At 34.7% G+C, this 25,224-nt stretch overlaps 1 protein-coding gene across 1 annotated transcript; it reads right to left on the bottom strand.

Moving 5' to 3' along the window:
* Positions 1–205: 205 nt before the first annotated feature.
* On the bottom strand, positions 206–24,887 carry LOC141462301 (probable G-protein coupled receptor CG31760). The gene is made up of 13 exons (XM_074144034.1): positions 24,413–24,887; positions 11,175–11,526; positions 10,089–10,272; positions 9,563–9,686; positions 9,325–9,468; positions 8,763–8,963; positions 8,600–8,668; positions 7,898–8,007; positions 6,307–6,521; positions 4,942–5,080; positions 4,064–4,169; positions 3,482–3,655; positions 206–2,890 (listed from the first exon to the last, which is right to left on the bottom strand). Exons 1-13 carry the CDS (start codon positions 24,812–24,814, stop codon positions 2,621–2,623), a joined length of 2,490 nt encoding a protein of 829 aa, XP_074000135.1. The 5' UTR covers positions 24,815–24,887; the 3' UTR covers positions 206–2,620.
* Between the last annotated feature and the right edge of the window lie 337 nt (positions 24,888–25,224).

The following is a 25,224-nucleotide window of genomic DNA, read 5'->3' as shown; positions in this document are numbered from 1 at the left end:
CCTGATGGAGCAGAAGACACTCCTACTTTGCCTTTGCTCACTAAAACTTGCAATTCACTGAATTAAAAATTTGTTTAATACGCTTTTACCTGAGCTACGATTAGTTTCAAATTATTCAGCAATAATTAAATTGAAATTTATTTTTAAAAAACCGGGAATTACATTCTTTTTCTTTAATTATACGTTACAACAAAAATGGCAAAAATTAGGCAACCACTGTATATTTAATTATATACTTTTGTTGAATACAAGAGACAATACAAATAACTGCTGCTATTTAAGTTAACGCTAATGTTGATCCCTCAAAGTTTTTAGGCTTGATAAAGCAGTTTTAACACATGATATATGACTTATTTAAATATTATATCTAATGCTAGCAAAAAAGTTTAATAAATATAAATATATTTTATAAATTTAATAATGTTAGTTTAATATTTAATTTTATTTATTTATTTCTAAAGAAACTCCATTCCAATTTGTAACTAAAAATTCCTCTTCCATCAAAGACCACTATAAATCACTTGTTAAATTTAATGTGTCTTTTATTTCGCAACTTAAACACATAGAGGAATTGAATTTCAAGTGTTCTTAATTGTGCTTTTAAAAGTGAGGAGCTTCAGTTGTCTAAGCATTCTAAGCCGCTGCGACTAGTCTTACCAAATTCTAATTGAAAAATAACTATCATGTCCACTTTATCATTATCATTTTATCTAGCAATACATAACTATGGATCCAAAACTACATACTTTTATTCAAAAATACCAGAAGATCTTAAGTACATTTTCTCTTCAACCGTAAGAATAGTACTTTGAACATTTGAAATTCAATTCACAATATAACGACTAAACCTTCTTGACAGAACTCTGCCCGATATGTGGTGCAGATACAGTGACTTCACTTGAAATTGTTGGTATTACAAATGAGATCATTACAAATTTTGATCTTAAAATATTAAAACTATAAAGTTCTTTGTAACACAATTACATCTACTTACAATTGGTGCAAAAAATAATAGCCCGGAAGGGCGTTTTAAACTAACTTTGGTAGGGAAAAAATTTCTCTTTTACAGAAGTCATTGAGAGGGAGTTAAAGCAGCGTCTAAAAGATAAGAAGCGAGCCCTATCTAAGCCTGGTTTTCATACGAAACATAGGTTGTAGCAACTTTCTAGCAAGGATATTTTTTCATCCAACATCTGCTAAATACCCCGATTTCTATATCGGGTTTGGATGACGGCAGTCTCATCAGAATTTGTACAGTACAGTAACTCCTCTCAGAATCTGATGCAGCAAGTTCAAGTTCAGCTTCTTTGAGTGCCCATTCACGAGTTGCACTTATTTTTGCACAGATATTTCAGATAGCCTACTCTAATCTCGGAAGCTTCTTCACAGTAAATTACATGTTCGCTACCTTTTTTTAAAGATTCTTTAAACAAAATGTCAAATTAAAGCAGACTATTTTCTTTTACTAGAATTAACGTTTGTAGTAAATATTAGTTGGCATCAATATTATAGAGGATTGTAGCTAAACTTGACATTATTCAGAAAAGTGTGATTTCCTGCTCTACCCCGCAATAAAAACAATGTTCTTTGAATATAAAGCCTCAAAGTGATAAATGGTGTTATTTAAAGTTTAAGAAACATTTGTTTGCTTTGTTTCATAAAAATCACAATTATTTCATTGATGCAGAAGTAAAATGAACAATGCATTCAAATGGCACTTCATTTTACTTCACGATACATTGGTAGCGCTGAAATTACTTAGCTATGATGAAAATAAAAGGTGTACGATGTATATACGAATTCATTGTAGGAAATAAAATAGATTCTTCGTAGTTGGCGCGAATTGTGGAATTAGGTCTAGTGGAATGAGCTGCTAAAATGTCAGTATACTTTTATCTTAATTCTCAATGGTACTCTTTGTTGTTCACCAACTACGTTAACTAAGGTTTTTTATTAGGAAACCTTTTTAAATTTATGTAAGACCCACCTTATCTAGAGATCTATATGATTTTAAAAATGGCCAAGTTGAATCTACAAATTCTGAAATCACTTCTTTTAAAAAAAAGCTGAAATACCACTTTCAAAATTAATAAAGGACTGCTCGGGTCTGTTCAAAAATTTGGAGAGAGTAATGTGAGTTTGAAAAAAAAGCTTCTTTCTAGATGAACTCTCCGTTTCTAACCCTGGACTCAGCAAAAAAGCATTAACGATAAAACAATTTACAAAAATCAAGTGAAAGATCTTGATGTACGTAATTTGTAAAGCAAGTTGAATAAATTAATTCTAATAAGATGATTTTGACTATATTTTTCTGGCTCTTAGAACAGTAATTGAAAGTATAAAAGTCATTTATTTTTTGCACCAATTCTAATAAAATCTGACTCTGATAGAAAAATAAAATCCATTAGAATTTGTCTCTTTTAACAAAAATAGACTGCGATAGAAACTGCATTTCTGCAACCATAGATTTATATTAGTATCTTGGAACTTCTGTAATGTCGATTACTTATTTTTATAATTTATATGTAAAGATAATTTTTATATTTTAAAAAACTTATGTTCAGAAACTCTCTAGATCACTTTGATAGAGTCCACATAAAATAACATCCATTTATCACTCTCAGCCGACTTTAATTTTCTGTGTATCAGGACCTGGCTCGAGAATAGCAACCAGCCTCTCAGCCTGGCTAGCCAATTCCGGAGTGGAAGGCCGAGTGACTGGAGCCAAATCTGCTCCCGTCCAGCAGCCCTTGTCCTCTCGCAGTCCTCCGTGGCCACAGCTCACTGCTTCCTGCATGGCTACAATTCGACCGGCAACCTCCTTGTTACCGTACCGTAGATTTTTCTCCTTAAGATGCTCTAACTGAATGTAGAGTCTCTTCAGTTCTTCCTAAAAATGTAAAAACAAGCATTCACAAATGAATCTATGAATACATGAACGAAGAAGCAAACCGTTGAAAGGAGCGGGGGATGCTCAGTCCCACAGAACATCATAAAATAAAAAAATAAACAAAAGTAATAGAAATACTTTATCCTATATATTATATACTAAGTTTAAAGCTAATTTTTAGAGCAATTTCAAGCGGAAAGAAACTAAAAAAAAACCCTGACACTATATTAGTGGAACTAATGTCATACATGTAAGATGAAATATCACTTTAGATGTTAATTTAATGACTCCTGTTCCAAGTAAAAAGGGCTTACTGTTCTGTAATTAATTCTCCTAAAAATATTTCTGTTCAAAGGGATACATTATGTCTGTTTAGTGAACGTCATCTAGATAGCTGGGCGTAAAGTACACCTGAAAAATAGGCATTACTTTGTTTTGAGAGCATGCTCAAAATTTAAAGAAGTTTGTGGAGCTGTTTTCTGTAAATTGAAAAAACAACAACTTTGATCAAAATCTTATCTTCGAGATCCATGTTATCGCCATAAAATATACGTGCAGTAAAAAATAAAATAAAATATTTTACAGACTTACTTGAATATCCTGTTCGGTTAGTTTAATCTCAGGTCCTAAAGTTGAGGAATTCGTTGAGACAACATAATGCGAGTTACCAGATCTCGGCTTGCTCAGGAATTTTGTGATGTGCACTTTGGGCGAGGTGCTGAAGGTATCTTCTTCTCGGCCTCCTCCTTTTAGTACAATATATGCCTGAAAAGATCATTGAATCATGAGGTCTGTGCTCACGAGTGCTGACTGTCACGCCCGATGTGCCAGGGGGTGTTAGCACGAAAATGGTGGGGTGATAAGGTGCTTAGTCTCACAGCTACAAATCTTAAGAGAGGTGTTGGAGGAGACACAAATCTTTTCAGACAGAATGCGATGCCATTACTAAGAGAATGTTTAGAGGGCTAGCTACTTAGTTGGAGGAGAAAATGTAATATCTTTATCCAAGGTACTGGGATCCCTCAGGGAAATCAATCAATCTAATTGATAAGAGATTGTAAGAGATGAGCGCAGTGCAGCAGGGAACAAGGTAGATCAATTTTAATAGCACACCACCATAAAAGTACTACACAGATCTGAAGTATCTGAAGTATAGATATCTTTATCATTTACCTTACTTCCAAAAATGAAACAAAGCAGAAGAGTTACAGTCATCTGTGTGTGACAGAAAAAGATTATGTACAGTAGATCCGGATTCGCCGGCGATTGCAGAAACAACCTGAACAAAGAGAATAATGTGCATGGTATGGTCGTTCAAAAAGCGATATGGCTCAAATAAAATGCAAATAACTAGAATGCTAGGAGACAAAACTCTGTTCAATTCTAATTTTTCAACTATAATTTTCAAGCGCTCTTTCATGCCCAGCTTTTTCTGAACTTCTGCTCGAGTGTTCTCTGGCAACCGTACTAGAATTTTTATTAGTAATAAATAAGATATGTCTCAATATTATCTAAGAAAATTACAAATAAAAGCGGGTATACGGTAACACCTTAAAGTAATCTTCTGGATACGGGCATTTCTTTTGTATTTTGAGCTGATCTAAAGAATAAAATTCTTAAGGAAAAAAATCACACTGAAATATAGCTTAATCATAACTCACAAAATGATACTTATTTTATCGTTACTGGCAAACCTTTAAAAATTTTAATAAATCTCTTGTGATGCTAAATGAATGTAATTAATGACTTAGTAAAGTTTGAGCTACAGAATCAAATGCCTCCTGAAAATCTATAATGTTGCGTAGATTTCCTTTTCAGCTTCATTATTTGACCATGTACCAATGAGAAAGAATATTTAAGTTTTCCGTATATCCTTGCGCCCTAAAAAAATATTTTTGTTCTGATTTAAAGAATTTTTTCAGAATCAAGAAACTAATACATATCTGATCCTTGTAAGGGAACACATATTTTTAAGGTTAAACTCCACAGCGGCCCCGAACAAACGTAAGCACTATAGTAGTGGTAGCTAGATCATTGAAGTGGATAGTTACATAGAGATGTTGAGAAATAGAGATAGCAGGAACTCGTTGTAGATGGCCAGCGAGATGAACCTGCTCTCGTTGAACTCTGAAGGGGCCTTCCGCACTACTATGCATAGTCTAATGCCCCACACGAGAAATATCACTTCAACTGAAATCAGTTTTAAAAGTATTAATTTAAAGCTGTTATTGTAAAAATCACGTGAGATTCACGCATATGTCTAATTTCTACATCAATTATTACAACTGTAACTAATTTATTTTTACTTTAACTTACCCCTTATCACAAAATGTGTTGTTTGTACTTTATTTGTCTGTTTGTATAAAACATGGTAGATAAACTACCATAATTCAAAAAGAGAAAGATGCAAAAATTCCAAATTTCATTTTTCCTCAAGATATCATCAGGGCACCGGACGGTAAGGGTTCAGTCAAATCAGCAAACCGAAAGTAAAGTGCAACTTTATTGCTGAGTTCATTTTTCTTTTGTTTACGATTTTCTTGAACATGGATCAAAGAATTTTTTCGAACATAATGTACGAACCACACACAAAAAATGCCTTGCACTTTATTATAAACATTTTGCTCAGAAAATTCATTTTAGATTAGGTTCTGTGCAAGTAGTACTGAAGAGAAGTTGTATAATGTTAAAACCAACTATCATTTACAAAAATCTCGCTGTTTAAAGAGAAAAATAACATTGAAAAAAGCAGTAAGAAAAGTTGTGTGAATAATTCATATCATATATTTATTAGACGTTTAGTTGTTCTTAAGATGTATAAAGTATAAGATTTTTGATCAGCTTTAGAGATGGTTCTTTCTATTGTAGATTGTGACAGACTTCAGAATGTGTCATGATGTTATGTTAGTCCCAATTAGATCTTTCTGATGCCAATCACGATAAGAGGTTCTTACTCTATCTGTTAAACATGTATAAGGCTAACTAATCTTTACAGCATGAAGTGATTTGCCACAGAAGGTGATTTTACAATCTTGTGATCAAGTATTAATAGTATTACACTTGTATTTGTCAGCCGAATTACGTGTTGAAATGTGCTAAGAAATTCATACTGACTACATTAAAGTTTCACTAATATAAAAGAACCTAGCTAACTACACGCACAATTAACAACAGTTAGCAATGATTGATTTTTTAATAGCAGGATTCTTGGCAGCACTAGGTAAATAGAATAATCCGGTAGTTCCTTGTGAATGAAAAACGTGTTCTTTTGCAAAGGAGAAAAAGGAGAAAAACAAATAGAAAGTACCAAGAAACGACTGCAGGAAAAATTTGTAACTGGAAGGACACTCTTGATTTTCTGATAAGCAGCTCAAGGTGTCTGTTCGAAGCAGAATTTTTACAGTAAAGATACTAACTGGTAGTAAAGGAATGGTCCCACCAGTCAGTCTGGCAGAGATAGGCTTTTAGGTCGTCAGCCGTTTTGCCGACTATCACCAGCGGAGGTGAGACTAACGTTCTGATCACCAGCAGAGTCATAAATCCGCTCACCATCATGCCCAGCCTCTTCAGCAGGTCCACGTCTGTTATTTTCACTGCTTTTGCAGAACGTACCCTAAAGATCACTGATATCCTGCCACAAACATAAAAATATTTTATAATTTAATAATAATATCTATAATTTATCCTTTTTTTAATATTTTTAAAAGCTCGTGACTGGTGTGGGAGCGACAAGTTCAGTTTGCACAAGAGGATTAACGTTAGGCTACTTTGCATACCAGGGTATGTAGGAGTCCAATTAAATATCCGAAAGACCAAAGTCAAATTGAAAAGGCAGAGTATGCTGAGAACTAATAACATCCAATTTAAATTTATCTTTTTCAAAATTTCTATTAAAACCTAAATCTTTATTGAATTAGGGTGGCTTAAGTATCTGTAAAATAACTTCTTAACTTACATTTTAGATATCGGCCCCTTAAATCTTTAAGAATGTAACCCTTGCTGCGTATGCAGAGGAAGAAGTTGAGAAACTTAATCAAGTAAATTCCTTTCTGCAACATTTACTTATCAGCATCAACCGAATGGTCAGTCTCTATAATTAAATGGTTTTGCTGCATGACTTGTTTTTCTGAATATTCGATCATCTTTCAGGAAGTCATTTGAAATTGTTCGCACCACTTTACCTGCAGGTCATCCCCGTCTAAACAGTTGGCAGAAATGTTTAAAAGAAGGAGCTTAACCCAAGCGTCGTTCCGTGGATCAGTCCGCCATTACCGCCGAGTCCAGCAAGTGATTAAGATGTCGTCCCGTCTACACCGGTCCTGGTCCCTGAATGAGACTTTAATATAATTTTAATGGCCATTCTTCCCTAGTATCGTCGCGAAGTCAATGTCTAATGTGCCTGTCAGTGCTTTAATTGAAAGATAACGAATATTGCAAAGGAATATAAATTGTCATGTTAAATTATTAAGGCACAAAAGTGAGTCTTTTAATTATTCTTTTCTGGTCTGACCGCCCTTATTGTGTTTATGCACAACTGAACTAAATGTGAATATAAGATTTTATGGTCTAATTTTTTGGTGTTCTGAGTCTTGATGGCGTCCCTTTCCCCTTTAGATGCCCACTTTTAATATTAGAATTATTAGTTTAAATATTATTTTCAGTCTGCTCTCTCAACTTGTCATTTCAGAATTAGTAGCAGTATTAACTTTTAGTCAGCTCTCCCAATTCATTTTATTAAGGCCTTCTTAAGCTATCTCAGGATTTTTCAAGATGTTCTAAATAAGACACCTCCAAATTAATTCTATATAGAGTAGATTCTAATCTATAGAGAATGGATTCTTTAGAGAGTATATTTCCTTCCAACACCTGGAAACCAGACTCTTTATAAAGGAGTTTAGAAGCCTCGGTATTATCACATTCTGGAGAAGGAAATATCCTGGCCTCATCCTGAAGTTATAACTCAATAGACCTTAAATATGCTGTAGTAGAATGAAATGAGCATATTACCTCCACGTTTTGAGCATTAAGGCGCCATAGGTAAGCGAGAATCCAATCTCTCTTAGCCACACTCTGGCAGTGCAGCTGAACACATTCGGACGTGGGTACATCACTATAGTCTGTAACGAACACATATATTCTTCCTTCAAATGTATTTTAACTCAGCCTAAATAAGATGAGCCTAAAATCTATAAGAAATGATAAAAAGAAGTTGATTATAGCACTTTTTCAATGCTTTCAGCAGGTACCACGAATTCACACAGTACATATAACGTCCGCAGTCGGAATTCATGTGCGAATTATGTATGTATATCAAACCTACAGGAAAACTTTAGCTTACCACCTGTAACCTTCAAACATATATATCATATTTTTTAGACTACCTAATATTGAAGAGAGTCAAAATAGTTCTTTAAAATCTAAGGATATATGACCACCTAATGAACACAAATAACATCTAACCTGTTGTAGCCAGAAGAAACGCAATTGAAGTTGTGATTTCTCGATACAGTTTTGGTAATAGTAATACTAGGAGAAGGTGAGGGAATACAACAGAACTTTTGTTGCACCTATGTAAACACACATACACAAGGAACCTTTTTCCCTTAAGACGGACTTATCTTAACTCTTAATATATCTTTTACAACGCAATCGACTCACAAACACAACAAAAATGCGAACATGAGTGAGACAGAATGAATGTAGACTTACCGTGCAGTAAATGAAGAAAGCACCAAGGATGATGACCCGCAGCAGCACAGGACTGGCTGCGCGAACTACCTGATATACACAACTTGTTAAATATCTCTTAAAAACATATGTGGTTGACATTAATATTTTAAAAAATGTTATTGAATCATCAGCAAACAGGTACCTTGATGTTGGAGTATTTCCAAGTGAAGATGAGCACAAACGGCAGACAGCAAATGGGTAGTAGCGACAAGGTGAGTATAGCTGTGCGGAGGATCCAATTGAGCGACACAACGCAGGCGCTGCCGTCCTTGCACGTCTCGCATCCTTCGGCACATGCCAGGCACTCGAACACGCCGCTCACGTTGTACATACTGTCCTCACCCTTCATCATAACAGATAGTGTGTTCACTTAACACGCTTAAAACCTGACAAACCGCTGGCTTCTCTAGAGAGGCATTTCTTTAATTTTAGTGATAACAACCACTGAGGTATTTTACGGAGGCATGTCGCGAATTTTTTTGTTAATTAGAGAGAAGCAAGTAAATAAAGTTAGACTGCTCCATCTCAAATCTATTTCAAGTGGAATTGCCAATTAAAATGAACAAGGCCAGTGAGATTTGATCTAACCTGTAAATAGCAAAGCTACCTAAAATTTAGAATAATTTCCAAGTTTAAAGAACAATTTGTAAATAAGAACTTGCTCAAAGGGAAAGTCTAGCCTTGAGAGATTGAAAATTCTTTACCATCATAAGTTTCTCGTATTCTTCCTCAATAAGAGATCCGTTGTAGAATCTGTGAGTGGCCTTTGTATCCGGGTAGTAGAAACCCTGCTTGCAGACACATTTGTAACTTCCTCGTCGGAAGCCGAGGCCAGGTATCGGCACGCACTACAATGAAACAGAAAAATAGAATTTAGCTGTCAAATTAGCTACAGGAAGAAAGGTTTTCATATCTGCAATTACCATTACGAAAGGAACGAACCTTTGTGGTTTTCTTTTTACACTTGTCGGACGCCGCGAAAATATTTAGTTGTGTGGCGCCCATGGGTAAGGGACATTGGTCTATGTCAACTCGCCTAAGGTCGATGTCAATCCCACTAGTTCCTCTGCAATGCAAAACAAAAATGTAAAGAAGTACAAACTGTTGCAATATCTTACAGTCCGAGTGTAAAATTACGCTTCTACTACTTTCAGGAATCCTTAGCAACACTCCTTTCATTCAATACATTCCATTCTTGCTCGTATGAGGGAGCAATGCAATCGTGCCAGAATTTCGAGCTTTCACCGGAATTACATAAACAATAAAACCAATAGAGTTTGAGGAGGATTAAAAAACTCAAAATCCATAAGAAAACAAAAACATTTATTGCCGATAAAACCTAAATTTCTGAAAACTTTGTCAGAGACGCAATACTTTCTCTTTTTAGAAATAGGAGAAATAATATTAAAATAAATCTATTACAAGAACAAATAATTAATTCAAATTTCTGTGGTAAATGTAGACTCACTTAAAGAAATAGGTACCGTTGGCGTAGCCAAAGAAAGGCACTGTGTAGGTGAGCATCCAGATGTTGCCACCACCACAGTCGTAGTACGGCTTGCTCCACTTGCCATCCTCATACACCACCGACAGGATCTCGTCGGGCACTCTCTCCGTGTGCGCAGAGTCATTCCACGTGTACGAGTTGTAGCCTGTTAGCAAAGTTCAACAAAAGAAATTGTCCATAAATACGTATATGTATACTGTATCATACCATTATGGTTTATAATAGTTTCACCCTTACTTCAACAGGTATACTTTAATCGAAATTATTTAGTGTTACTGAATGAACAAGTTTCAAGAAGTCTTTGTAAAGTTCGAACCTCATTATTATACCATTGAATAAGCTGAAGGAAATCTTTTTTATTTATTAGAATCAAATACTTAGAGTATGTACTAAATCAAAAGGAAAACTGCAAAATAAAAACTTGTTTCAGTGAGCGAATCCTTTTTTGTTTTGAAATTTTGCTTAAGGCAGAAGTAAATCTGTAGGTACGTGATATTAAAAGCAAATGCTTTAAAAACGATGAAACTAGACAGGAATAGTCTCAAGCGAGAATTAGTGTTTGTGCCATGCAGGAGATGGATAATATGAGAAAAGTAAAACAGTATAAAATTCGTTCAAGCTCGCGTGCTAAGAACTTTAAAAGTTTCTTTGGGTTTGAAGAATATAATACACTGTGGTTAGCAAACATAATACGTTTACGAAAAAGCTTTAGCATACTGAGATAAAATGCAGAAACTGAAGGTAAACGAATCACTGAGCTGAAATCACTGAAAAACTTAGCCTGTTGGACAGACTAATTGTTACTATTACTGCACAGTTATAATTATAAAATTAGTATCAATAGCAAAACGCTACTAATGTCAGTTTTAAATTTTAAACTGATTAGGGGTTCATCCCAACAAATGATTGTATTCATTCAGTTATTATGCTTTTTTAAAAAGTTTTGGAGTAATTTTCGAAAAAAAAATCAATTCAGTAAAATTTAATAAAGACTAATTTTTAGTGAGTAATATCAGAGGTTACTAACTGTAGAACCTTGCACTGTACCTCTGGAGAAGTGGTCATAGTTGGTGATCACACGATGAGCGTTGTTGCGGGCGATGTAGAACCATTCGGAAGTGTTGTCCAAGTACTTATACTCCACGGCTAGGTCCTTTACCAGGATAGGACCTTCCGGCAATCGATAAGCATACGGACAGAATAGCTGAAAACTTTTGTACTGATTTTGATCATAGCAGTTTCCAGCAGCGAAGATATCCTCATCAAATTCCACCATTGAAAAGAGTCCCGCATGCAATAGGTACTCAGAGTTGAGGACAGTCTGCGGTGCATACTTCCAAAGCCGGGTCAACATATTCGCTCGGTTCACTGCAACTTCCGCTTCTATCCGGAATCTTTCCTGTAACATTCATTTACGAATACTTTTAAGATCCTGAGTAAATCACTTTGGCTTACCTGTGTTTTGGCATGTGACCAACTCTAGTTCCGAAAAACAAAAACGGGAAAAACTTTATGTTTTGTTTGCTACCCTCATGCGACATAACATTAACTCAACGGTAACAGAAATGTAACTCCTATTAACTGAACTTTTTTTATTTTAATTTTATTTATTTATTGTTCTTGCAATTTCATCGAAAATGGATGCAACGATTATTTTCTAAACTTCGTATATACATTACATATTCATGGACCTGTAACTTATATTTTTCATTTTTCTAAGCAAATTTGTTTTTTAAATTGTATGTTAGTTAGTAATAAATAAGTTTCAAAAATTCGGAGTTCTTAAGAAATATTGGTTAAAAATCAGTATTGCTGGTTTTTAATTAGTGATATTTGGCAAGAGGTCCAGTTCTTGCTATAATAGAAAGTGAATTGTGCTGATGTTGATTTGGGCAGGCAAGTGAACAAGACTTGGTGCTGACTGCTGGACCAACTCCAAATCCGTAAAGCAGCTACATTTCCAGAGAAAGGTCCTTAAGTGAATTTATTTGCCTACGTGTACGCGCCCACGTATGGGTGGGCTCTAAGTTGGATGGAAGCACCTATGCGCAATTATGGAACTCACTGTGTCACTTGAAATCACGCCATTTTTTATCAAGCTTACGGTCTAATTTAAGCAGGTTATGTGGCAAGAATAAAACAACCTACATATCTATACTCTCCTAAACAAAATATTTATGCTAGACTGGTGAAGTCAAGTAATTTTCATCCCTAACTATTGTTATAGTTTTTGAACAGGATAATTGAGTTTTTTAGAAAGTTCCGAGATCGAAGAACCTGAGGCATATGTACCCCTAATGTGCATTTCAGTAGTAAAATGTACTGATCGATGAGCTATGTTTGTAGCTGCTGCAATCATTGCTAGTACTATTACAGTAAAGCTAGAACTGATTAACATTAAGATCCTGGTTCCTCAACCTTCTTTACAATAAAAAGAATATAATATAACTTTCCTAATGTGTGACATTCACAACACATTTAACTCACACTAATTAGCTGACAATCTGAAGACGGGTTAAATAATGAATTCATAAAAATTGATTTTAAGAGTATATTCTGGAAGGTCCTCCGCTTTCCTCAAAAGACCTTTTGACACCGTAAAGATTTCACCAACAATACATATACCAAATTTAATACTTCAAAGAGTATTAAGAAATTAGACATACCAGTTTATTCGTCAAAGTAAATCTATTAACTTTAAATACTTCAATCTGTCTTCAAGCCAGCTATTCAATTCCTCATTGGTGGTACAACGAAAGTTCTTTGTCTTCAATGAATTTGCTTTAAGTAAAGCCTTTTTCAAATTAATGCTTTACTATCGCCCAAACTTTCGACTTTGACTTACTCTTTTATCATACGGTCAAAACTCGGCTAAATACAATTAGGTAATGAAAAGTGAATTTCAGCATTAAGCGATTAAAGTACCATATAAACGCATTTCTATATAATTAGTTCTTTCAACTAATTGAATGAGAAAACAAATGCAGACTTGTAATGCGTAGTTTTTCAGGCGGGCTTTACTAACAATCTTATTAGATGACGTGGACGGAGGCGCATATACGAGGGTCGTTTGAAAAGTTCGTGCAAAGTCAGAGAGATAGCACTACTGGCGCGTATCGAGGTTATGTTTAGTTAGTAGCATCTCTTGGAAGAACACACACCAAGTTTCAGCCAGATCGGTCTATTTCTTTGTGTTTGGCATTCATTTGAATCGAGGAAGTCGAGTGATTTTCAAAAAATGGACGAAAAAGAATTTCGTGTGTTGATTAAACACTACTTTATGAAAGGCAAAACGCCTCAGGAGACTAGAGAGAAGCTTGATAAACATTATGGTGACTCTGCACCTTCGATTAGAACAGTTTATAAGTGGTTTCAAAATTTTCGGAGTGGCCATATGGGCACAAGTGACGCTGAACGTTCTGGACGCCCTGTTGAGGTTACTACTCCAGAAATCATTGATAAAATCCATAATATGGTGATGGATGACAGAAGAGTGAAGGTGCGTGAGATTGCTAGTGCTGTGGGCATCTCGAATGAACGGGTACATAATATTTTGCATCAACATTTGGACATGACAAAGCTATCCGCAAGACGGGTGCCGCGATTGCTCACGCTTGACCAAAAACGAAATCGTGTGAAGTGTTGCAAGGACGGTTTGCAGCTGTTCCAGAAGAATCCGCAGGACTTTAAGCGTCGTTTCGTCACTGTGGATGAAACATGGATACATCACTACACTCCTGAGACCAAAGAACAATCTAAACAATGGGTTACCAAGGGGGAATCTGCGCCAAAAAAGGCGAAGACCGTTCCTTCGGCCAGAAAGATTATGGCGACTGTCTTTTGGGATTCGCAAGGAATAATGCTCATCGACTATCTGGAAAAGGGTAAAACTATTACAGGTGCATATTATTCATCGTTATTGGACCGTTTGAAAACCGAGCTGCAAGAAAAACGCCCACGATTGGCCCACAAAATAGTCCTTTTCCATCACGACAACGCACCAGCTCACACCTCAGCAGTTGTGGTCGCAAAATTAATGGAAATAGGGTTCCAACTCGTTTCACATCCCCCCTATTCTCCAGACTTGGCTCCCTCGGACTACTATTTGTTCCCCAATATGAAGAAATGGCTGGCGGGAAAAAGATTTTATTCAAACGAGGAGGTGATTGCAGAAACGAATGGCTATTTTTCAGACTTGGACAAATCGTATTATTCGGAAGGGATCAACAAATTAGAGCATCGTTGGACGAAGTGTATAAGCCTAAAAGGAGACTATGTTGAAAAATAAAAAAGGTTTACCCCAAAAAATTAAGTAGTTTTTATTTTTGCACGGACTTTTCAAACGACTCTCGTATAGCTAAAACACTTTACTATAATCTCTCGTATTAACCATTGAATAAAATCCATGGCCAAGATTGAGAATCGAACCCAGTACCACATCTTAGCTTTGCAGGTCTTGCCTCTAAACTTTCGGCTTCCTGGAGCCTAAAAGGTGGACTTGTTACACCCTACTTATAGTAAGAACTAAACGAAAGCCCTTTATTAATTGTGGTAATAAGGTAAGAGTAGCGTAGTTGTATAAATACTACTTTTTTATATACATATTTTTAAATATAAAATAGAGAATTCTATTACAAAACCAGTGGGTGTTGGGATGGTCATAACTAAGGCGCTCTGCTGAAAAGCTGAGGCAGTAAATGAATTTTTAATTCATGAGGAGGGAGGTTGACTGGAGTAAAGAAGGACCAACCATGGAAATTAACTCGAGAAAAAATTACTGAGAACGCGGTCTGCCAGGCTGACCTAGATGCCATCTGTCGGCAGCCAATATCTAGTTTCGTATTTATCAGAGCGGAGACTAGCTTGTCTCTCAATCTCCACAAGATTGGACAGCCAACGAGGCTAAATTTATCTAAACTAAATTACTTTCTTGTCGTAAACAAAATTTTACTCACAAAAGTGATAAACCTATATGCATGTATTCAATGTTCAAAGAACATGCCATATTCGCGAGAAAGGAAGGAGAAAAATCTATTGTTTAAAATACATGGTTTAAAAGGGTTTTTTTCCCTTGAAGACAAAAAAAAATGTAAGCGTACGGTTCTGTATGTGCATGTGACTGTATAAGAGTGTACAGCTGTATATGTGAAGAGAATATCTCATAAATAGTAAGTTACAAAAAGCTTGGTATTTTGGTATTCTGATTTAGTACTGTTGCCACTTGTGACACTAAGCTCAAAGTTTTTCACCTATCACTCTTATTTGTAACAGTTTTTAAGATAAAGATAACACGTACCCTTTCAGGAAAATCTCTAAATATCCGAAAGAACTTTTCTTTACATTAATTATTAAGAGTTTATCATTCTACTCTCTCATATTCCCCATTCTGAGGTAAGAGCTGCCGAATTTTCCTGGGTTTTGAGAAAACAAAGCAAACCGATTCGTTGACTGCCTCAGCCTTTGAACTAGATTTGGCCTAAACAAGTGTCCCAAATCACTTAAAACAACCTGACTGTTCCTGACAAGTCTGCAACAGTAGGGAACACATTGGCGGAAACACTAAAAAGAAGAAAGAACTGGATTCCGAACTTTATAAAGGTGAACAGTTTAATTTATTAACAAAATAAAAGTTGAATAAAAAAATGATTTGTTTTTTTAGAAAGAATATAATCAAAACAAGTTTATTATTAATATGTATACGTTTATTTTATATTGGTTTCTTTTATTTATTTCTTCCATATTTTTCTTTTATTAAGAATACTTCATTATAATCCAATTTTAGGAATATTGAAACGACCCGTGTAGTTCATTGTTTAATCAGAAATGCAAAATACTAACAAATTTAAGTAATTATTTGTTTGGATGCATATAGTAAATAAATTCTCTTAAATCCATTAGTTACTGGCCTGGAAAGTATTGCTTTCGAGCAGATTTTCTATTATGTGATTGCACAGTGAATACCCGTTATGAGGTTCGAAGAAAAGTTCTTATAAATTGGTCAAAGAGTTCAGAACTGTAAAAACATAGAATTGTATAAAATTAAAATTCAACATTTGATTTAGGTGGTTTCCAATAATAAACTTTTGGACGAAATAGGCTACATTACTGAATTTATTTTATTTTTATTTTTTATCAAAGACGCTTCAACGATATTCTTTAATCTTGATATAATATTCCCAGTAAAATTCATACAAGAAAGGAAAGGAAGGCAGAATATTTATTATTGTCCTGGAGAATAGATTCCCAAGGGATAACTTACAATATTCATTATTAAAAAAAATATAATGGTGTCCATATTTCACAACTCATAATTTAAAAACGGAAACAAAATCTACATTAAAATTTTAATGAATACTAAACCTTTTATTGTAAACTCAAGAATGTAGAAAAGAAAATGAAGGCTCACATAATTCAGTTTTAAAAGCTGTTGGAAGTTTTAGTAGCTCTTTTTTTAAATAGAATTACAGAATCTATTGCTTACAATAATGAAAGATTTTTGGTTGGAGGTTGTACCGAGTACTGATATTATTAATACAGTTTGTCAGATCTAGTAAGTTGCATTTTAACTTTAGATTAGTAAACAAGTGAATTGACAAATTTACTTTTTCCTACTTTAGGACCTTAACAAGATGAGTAGTAATAACATCTAAATTTTTCATGATATTAAAACTAAATGTAATACGGAAAAGCAGAGCTCTTTCAGTAGTTAGATCGTTATACGCCAAACAGCAGTAGTCTGATTGAGACAACACAAGGGTACTTGTGAGTTTGAACAAAAGCACTTTGAGGAAAGCATAGTGGCAGGCATTCTTCTAATGCGCTACTCTAGTTTATAGTAAGTACGGTCTTAAAACCTACATAATCTTATTAAGAATTAAATATGTAAGTGAAATTCCAAATTTGAAGGAAATCAAACTGAAAGTGCAACTTTAATGTATAGATTTTTCATGTTTTTTTTTTGTTTATTTGTTTTTCGAAAATTGTCTCCATGATTTTTTTTTTTACTTTAATTAAACACTTCTTTTACGTAGTTCTATTTTTTTTTAATTTTTCCAGGTACTTTATTTAGGCTACATTTTTATGGAGTGATAGTGTTAAACTCTTCTCTAATGTACCGATCCTATACGTTGTACCATCTAATCTAACCGAAATTCCGAATTCAAAGAATAATAAAGTAAAAGTAGATGTAAGAACTCACTACGTAAGTTAGTCTAACCCTTCGGTTTAAGAGATTGTGTAAATTGCGGTAAGAGAGCCGTGTAGGTGTCACACCAGATTCTACTTTGTAGCGTATGGTAAAGTGGCACACATTTTTTAGCGCAGGTTTTACTTGAAAATAAAAACATTTTCTGTGTTTCAGAGAGTGTCAAAGATTGCTTTTTCCAGGGCCCCAAAATCAATTTTCATGGGAAAGTCCCCAATAAAAGTGATAGGTTTTGAAGTATAAATGAAAGCTTTGATTCTGTGATGTTCTACGCAACTTCAAGACAGATGAAGCGGGCAGTCGGGGGGTACCCCGCGAGTGTGTGAAGCCCGTCTGAAAAATTACGGTTTATAGTGTGAAGGACGTTTATGTTTAGGAGCTCGGCTCTTTAAAGAAAAAAAAAAAAAACTCATGCGTTCAAGCTTTACCTAGGAGTCTCCTTCCAAACTGTTAAATCTAATCAAACAGATAGAACTTGAGGGGGGCTTTAAGTAGAGTGCCACAACTACCCCCTCACTCATTGCATCAGTCTGGCCAATCCCCAAGAAATCTAATCAAATCCAAACTACGGCCAGTGTTTAGAATGCAGACAACAGATAGATTCATGTTTTTATACAGACGTAGGAGAGTTAAGCCATTTAATCTTGTCTTATAGCTGGAATTTCCTTAATAAAGTATTATTGGAAAAGTTTTATTTTTCTTACTCCGATAGCTTTTCCTCCCCTAGGTTGCGCCACAGAGTATATGTGTTTTTTTTTTTTTACATTTCTCCGAGCGAATTAAATTTAAAGGAGTTCTAAGGAAGAGCGAAGTTAAGCTTTCCTCTAATGTGTAGTAATTCATTCGATTCTATAATGAATTTTTCAGTTTCACGTGTATTCTCCAACAATTTTTTTAAAACATCCTATTCCTTATATTTGTTTTTCTCCCGTATAATATTAATTTTTGGTATGTGATTTTAAGCGAAAAATTCAACCAAGCCTTTACCCCGTAAGTGTGCCACAAAGTAACAATGAACAAATATACCACTTACACATTTTTAATGGATTATATTAACTGATACTGTATAATCTTTATTGAAATCTCTTCCAACTTAACTTCAATAACTTATCGATTTGACTAGCCCACTTTGCTTGACAGGTATATTCAAATGAGTTCAAGAGGTTGTGCATGTGTCCGTGTTTAACAAGGGCAATGTTAGTCTAGCCAGCGAATTCATCTACTTTTCCAATGACTAGAAATAGACCGAACGTAAACATATTAATTAGCAGATTAAAGGTATGGATAACAGAAGTGGAGGGAACGGATTGTGGACAGTTGGATGCTGTGAGATAGTAGCAGATCAATAGTACTTCAGCCTCATTCACTTCGGCCAACGCAAGAAAATAAATTTAGAAATAACCTTTTTATTAATTAATTAGCAATTAATTAAAACAAAAAATTGGTGGGAAATAATCATACCAATTTTTCTTACTGCATTTCTTAAATTTCTAAGTAACATACTTTCTAGACACTTAGAAATGTTTATTATTATTGTTGGTATTAGTCAAATAGAAGCTGGCCATAATAACACGACACAGTTGAAGAGCGTCACGATCCAACTTCTTCAAAGCATCCATAAATAAATGTTTACTTCTGAAAAAAAGACAAAGAAAAGAAATAGGCCACACACTTGAATATAAATAAACAAAATATTATTTAAATTCGGCATTTTGTGACCATACTAGATAAATATTGTAATTTATACAGACCTAACTTTATAATGGGGTAAATGTGATGTATCTCCGTTGGTTTGAAGTTTAAAGGCAAGCTGTTTTACATAAATTATCTTCTCTGGTTTGAGAAAGACTCTACTGCTTAAAGTCCTTGTTACTTTAATGCATGTGAAGACCATTTCTATATTCTTGCTTAATTGCCCAATGTACGTCGGCTTTGCATTTGGACAAAAGCTTTCTTCATAAGGAGAAAATGGTGTCTTGCCTAATGAATGGCCAGTTTTCCTGAGTCCCAGTGTTTAGTATTTAAATTTTCGAAATTGAATTTTCAATAGTAATATCAGTTTTGTGGTCATAGACGTCCGGAGCTTTTTCGATGCACTTCCGGCCTCGAACACTGTGCAAAAAGAATCACCTAGAAAACTCAAAGGGCAGAATATATTTCAAAACTAAGTAAGAATCACCTAGAAAATCTAGAAGAAACCTAGAAGTGTGTACATTAAAAGAAAAGTCATCTTTATCGTAGATTTTTCATCGTTTTGAAGGTCTAGAACTACAGCTGGAAACTTTTGTGCAAATTAAGAAAGGGGAAGAAAGATTGGTAGTAAAGAACTTAGACGTTGTCGTCTTCCAAGTAGTAAAGGCGATGATCATTTCTTTACGGCGACGAACAGGTACAAATGTAAGCCTTACCATTCGCTCAATCATGACCACCAGTAAAATAGTGCGCTCTTTCAGCAGACTGCGAAGCATTACATTACACTACAAAAGCAATGGTAGAGGACTGCTTAAACTGCTTAGATATTTTGCGTAAACAAAGACAATTTGTGTTTGACAACAATGATTAATTACTTTATTCAAACAATATTCGAAAATTTTCCACGAAGCTAAGAACTTTTTTTTCAATAATTATCATCAATTATTTCCTTATCAACACAAATGTTATTTTGGAGGTGCCACGGTAGCCGAGCGGTTAGAGGCGAGGCCTGCAAAGTTAATAAATGTGTTGATATGGTACTGGGTTCGATTCTCAGCCTAGGTCTTGGATTTTATTAAATGGTTAATAAAAGAAATTTACAGCAAAGTCTGTTCGCCTATCTATTTGTCTATCCGCCTCCGTCCACGACACCTAATCCTAGTTGGACGTAAAGCCCGCCTGAAAAAATAGGCATTACCTAACAAATATTATTTCTTTTTTTTCAGTCTGCTTTATTCCTTTGAGCTCTATAAAATTTATAGTTGTTTCTCTAGCCTGAAAGCTGGCTACGCTCATGTATTAAAAAAAATCGTAAAAATTGTACTAGTTCATACTTTCTCCCTATTTGTTTTATCATTATTCTTGAATTTGTTTACTATTTTAATTATTTTTCAGTTTGGTACGTAATTACAGAAATGTTTCTTTTTGATTTTCTAATTTAGTGATTGTTAGCGTCAGAAAAAGTCGGATGCCAACATTGGCAATAAGTTACTAACATTAGACAGAATTCCTGTTCTCTCATCAATCACATACAACGCACCCACTCCGAACAAGCTGTTCAACAACTCTGCAACCATTCAAACGCCTTTTCGCCACCCTAGCAATGTTACCTGATGCCTATTTCACATCCTCACCTAAAAATGTCTTTCGAAACGGCGAAAAGATCTTGGATCCAGTGGCCAGAGTTAATATTCCCTGTTATTCGGTACCGCTGTCTCCGCCACATTATCCGAATTCTATTTGTAGATATTCGGAGTTTCATTCGAGCTATTGAAAAGCTGTTGTCGTAGGTACACACTTCGATGGTATCCACGGATAAAATCAAAGATAAAGCATTGAGGATTCTCTTTCAGTTTTCAAAATATTTTGTCTGGAATTAGAGTTATTGGCATACAAAGCCGCTGAAATAGCTGCCTTTTCAAAACTTTCAGGTAATCGTCTTCGCAATTTCAAAAAACGACCTCACTACTGTCAGAGTCTGACTCTGTTTAATTTAATCAGCTCAGGTTACTGCAGAGATCCCTTCTTAAATTTATTCATAGCAATTTTTTCAGGAAACTATTTTAAGGCGTGATGTTACTGAAGACTGAAGGTAAGCTTTTTTCTAAAAGTGCCTTTTAGTACACACTTGAACAGTATGTACGAGTATCAAAAGTGCTCCTAGGAATCTAAAGAAAGTGTCTATTACAGTGAGTATATTTAAAGTTTATACGATCAAATTCTTAGTACGAATTTTAAACTTAAAGAACATTTATTTACGTAAACTGGGGTAAGAGTAAGTCGTGTGAGTGGCATACCAGAATTTTAGTCATATAAGAAATTGTTTTAAGCTAGTGTCAGAATCGTAGAATAAAATGTCACTCTGGGGAGAAGCGTAACGTAAGTTTTACTATATAACCTCTCTCAGATGAATTTACTCCAAAAATATATCGTGGTAAATCTACAAATGTTTAGTGTTTATGTGGCTAAAGTTACTGTGGTGCAATATTCATGGATGATAATAAAAAATTCACTTTGGCGTACCCATAGGAACTATTTGGTGGAACTCAGCTCTGGGGAGTACCTAATGACTTCTTGAGGCTAGCTATATCGTTAACAAAGTCTTAAACACTTTAGAGTAATGAGAGTGAATATCACATAAATTTCACTAAGTTCTGGCAGCGCCAGTCCAGTTAGCGACTTGACCCAAACACATTTTTGTAGAACCGACCTATCATATTTAAACTTAGGATACCTCTGACACTTTCTATGTAATCTATGTGCATATGTGTTACGCGTATGTGTTAAAAACATTATTGAAACGGTTTTTATTGTAAGTCAGAAAGAACTGAAAAATCTATTTAGTAAAAAGACTTCATTTTGGTTGGCTGATTTTGTTCAAAAGTTTGCTATGATATTTAAACCAAAGATCTTTTTACAATTTTTCGTTTAAGGTAGACAGACCAATGTACAAATACCACTTTTTCGATGTCGACCCAAAACGTTTATTATTGCTGATAACAGAAATACAGAAAAATCACATTAGAAATATTTACTCGAAAATTCATTTAAGAGAAAAGATTGGAGTTAAGGCACCAATTAAGGAAAAAGAGATTTACCGTATAAAATTACAGTCTTTCAAAAGAGGTAAATCACACAAAAAAAACTCAAGTTTGTACAAGATCCAACCAGTCAACAGAGAAGACGTACATCCTATTTCAAAGCGGTAACTGTGATATTGCTGCTTATTCGTCTAATTCTAAGTCTACTTTTAAATAAATTCAACTGCTGGTAGCTACTGGCTGTTCTAAAATACTTCAATCACCAAACATTATATTAAAGTTAACTTTTTGCAAAAATGTCTCAGTGAAGTAGATTTAAAATAAAGAATTTGAAGAATTGCTGTAAGTGAACTTTAGTACTTTATTCGAGATTTTCTCGCAGCCGTGGAAGATTTGGGTGGAGTAACGCTTTGTTGACAACTTCCTGTGCTTTTCTGATGTATTTCCCTTTGGGAATTTGACATGATTAAGAAACACTTGCTTTTGCAGGAAGCAACAAACGACTTACTTACAAATCACGTAAATGGCATCAACAATGGAAACCATTATTCCTATATAGTATCACATATTTGAAATCGATCTATTAATCATGCGTCACAGCTCACCAGCGAGCGATCACATATCAGCCCCTTCCATCGACAGAGAGATAACCACACTGGCTCCAGACTCATCAAACGATACTCACCATTCCAATCACCCTCCTTTGGCTGGACATTTCCGGGCGCAGCAAGCGGATATGTTGTTGCTTAGTGCCCATTATTTATTGGTTGATATGAATAAAACTGAGTAAACACTCAGTATGAGCATTTACTCTGGAGTTATTAAAACCATGGTATTCACCGCACATGGAACATGAAAAATCATTCTCACCCACCCTTTTTCTCATTTCTACAGCCACTTTTAGACCAGGACAAAATTACTACTTATGAAATATATCATTCATGCACGATTTCCATTTGTACAATGCGAACCTTTAAAAAGTCTTTTTTAAGAAATTGGCTAAGCAGATTATGCACAGCCTATACAGTAGCGAATGGGTAGGCGACCTTTTCTGGACAGCGAGACATTTTCAAAAACAAAATTTAAGCGGGCTGCACAGTCAGATGTTTTGTAATGTAGTATGGAGCTTAAATATTTTTTTTTATTTAAAAAAATAAAAAATAAAAATAAAATTAGTACCAATTTTATTTACATTCTATAATAACGTCAGAGAACAAAAAAAGTGACAATTCTTAAAAGGGAAATAATTTATTTTATGCAAATAAAAATAATATTAAAATTTAATGCGATTTTTGTTCTTGAATGTTTTTCGATAATTCATTTATTGTCGGGTTGGGTTTAAGAAACTGAAATCCTCAAAATGTTTTGCAAATTTTCGTCGGTCTGTATTATTTTGACCAAAACTTAAAGCCAAATATCAAATGTTAACTCTCCGAGCTTCTCTGATCATAGATATGTTGGATATACAATACACCAATTCGTAACAACTACTTTTCCATATTCCGAACATCTATAAACGCTTCTTAAGATTTTATTTGATTGAATAGAAGTTTACTTGGCTGAAAAATTTCAAAAGGGACTATTTTATAATTTAACAAAAAAATTGTATGAAATTAAGTTTAATTTGATTGAGAATAGCTTTAAAAGAGGTTTATTTTGAGAAAAATCTAAATTATTAAATCTATTTAATGTAAAAAAAAAGATTTGGTTTGGTTGTACGAGCCTAAAAGGCAAATATTCGAAAATAGATTAATTTAATTTATAAAAGACTTTGATTTAAAAAATATATATATACAGATTCATAACACCATTAATTTTAATTTTAAAAACGGTTTAATTTTATTGAAAATTTGTAATATTGGTTGAAATAGCATTAAGTTTAGAGATAAAAGAAAAAAACTTGGTTGAAAAAGGATCTACTAGTTGAATAGAATCGTGTAATAATTCGCTTGCAATAGATATAATTTCGTGTAGATTGGTATAATTTTATAGAAACTAAGTTAATTAGGTTGAAAAAATGTTCAGTTTCATTGAAAAATGTTTAATTTGTTGACTGGCAAACAATGGATGTGTTGTGTGGCCATAGATTAGACCATTATTATTCCTACTCTAACGGCTTTTAGACTACATTCTATCATAACCAAACCTTTAGTAGAAGTACCAAGTGTAAAAAAAAATAGTATATTTATTTGGTGACTGAGTAGTGTGAATGTTTCAATGAGATTGTGGATGGTTCTATGTTTGTTGCAAGTCTGTGGGTGTGTACATGGTAGGATTTGGCCAATTCTGCCGGATAACTTATCTAGCTGATATATTCCTTTTTTAAAATTTACTATGTATCGCCTTACCTGTGCATATCTATCGACGACACCTTCTCCCAAGTTAAGATGAGTTCCTGCGGAACAATTGTCGCCTAACTGTTGCTGACTTTCCACGATCCTGAGGAACCTGGTTACAATATCCTGTGGTTGTTCCTTGTCAACTGTTTGGCTGGTTCTGTTGATCTCTTCAGTTTTTTCCGTCGGACTTGTCAATGTTGTTGAGTGCAAGTTGACAAGGGAGGGCTGGGTAGACAATGGGATTGGCCTGCTAGATGGCAAACTTAACCAGCTTGTGTCCGAACGCTTGTTGTGGCGGCCAAGATTAGAGCTCCTCGAACGACTGTGTCTTATCTGAGCCGTCCAGCCTCCCGCACAACCATACAGAGTTAGGCTTAGCACTAATAGTAGTGGTAGAGATGTTGACGACATAGCCGGTAAAGACTGGGCCCAAACAGGCAGGTTAACGCCGCGCCTACAGTGTGAACGGGACTAGCAGGATCTTGGGCTATCATTGCGCAGGACCCATCGGCTGAATCCTTCGCCACCCACTGCTTTTATAATTCCTGATCTGACACCACTATACACATTTCGCACTCAGTAATTTCACCAATATTTTGTTCTTAATTTGTTTTGTCTGTGTAAAAAAAACTAGTTTTCGAAGAGACCTTTCATAAGATTTCCATCAAAATTCTTAGACTAGAAGGGCCACATTAATGTGTTGGTTTTCCCTTATTGGCAATTTACTCGAAAATTGTGATGATGATTTTCTAAACCATTTACACAGAACAAAACATTAAGCATATCATTTTTGTTTATAACGTTTTACAAAGTACATTGTT

This window comes from Rhodnius prolixus, unplaced genomic scaffold, assembly GCF_049639745.1.
Source record: "Rhodnius prolixus isolate KJV_2025 unplaced genomic scaffold, Rpr scaffold_30, whole genome shotgun sequence".
NCBI classification, from domain to species: domain Eukaryota; kingdom Metazoa; phylum Arthropoda; class Insecta; order Hemiptera; family Reduviidae; genus Rhodnius; species Rhodnius prolixus.
This window is presented reverse-complemented; position numbering and strand designations above follow the sequence as displayed.

What these genes read in the sequence shown, in the direction of transcription:
- LOC141462301 (XM_074144034.1), bottom strand. Translation starts at nt 24,814, where the DNA reads ATGTCGTCAACATCTCTACCACTACTATTAGTGCTAAGCCTAACTCTG. An exon ending in AACGGTACCTATTTCTTTAA is followed by an intron (nt 9,687 to 10,088) that starts GTGAGTCTACAT and finishes TTTGCATTGCAG; the next exon opens with AGGAACTAGTGGGATTGACA. An exon ending in AATACGAGAAACTTATGATG is followed by an intron (nt 8,964 to 9,324) that starts GTAAAGAATTTT and finishes GTTATGATGAAG; the next exon opens with GGTGAGGACAGTATGTACAA.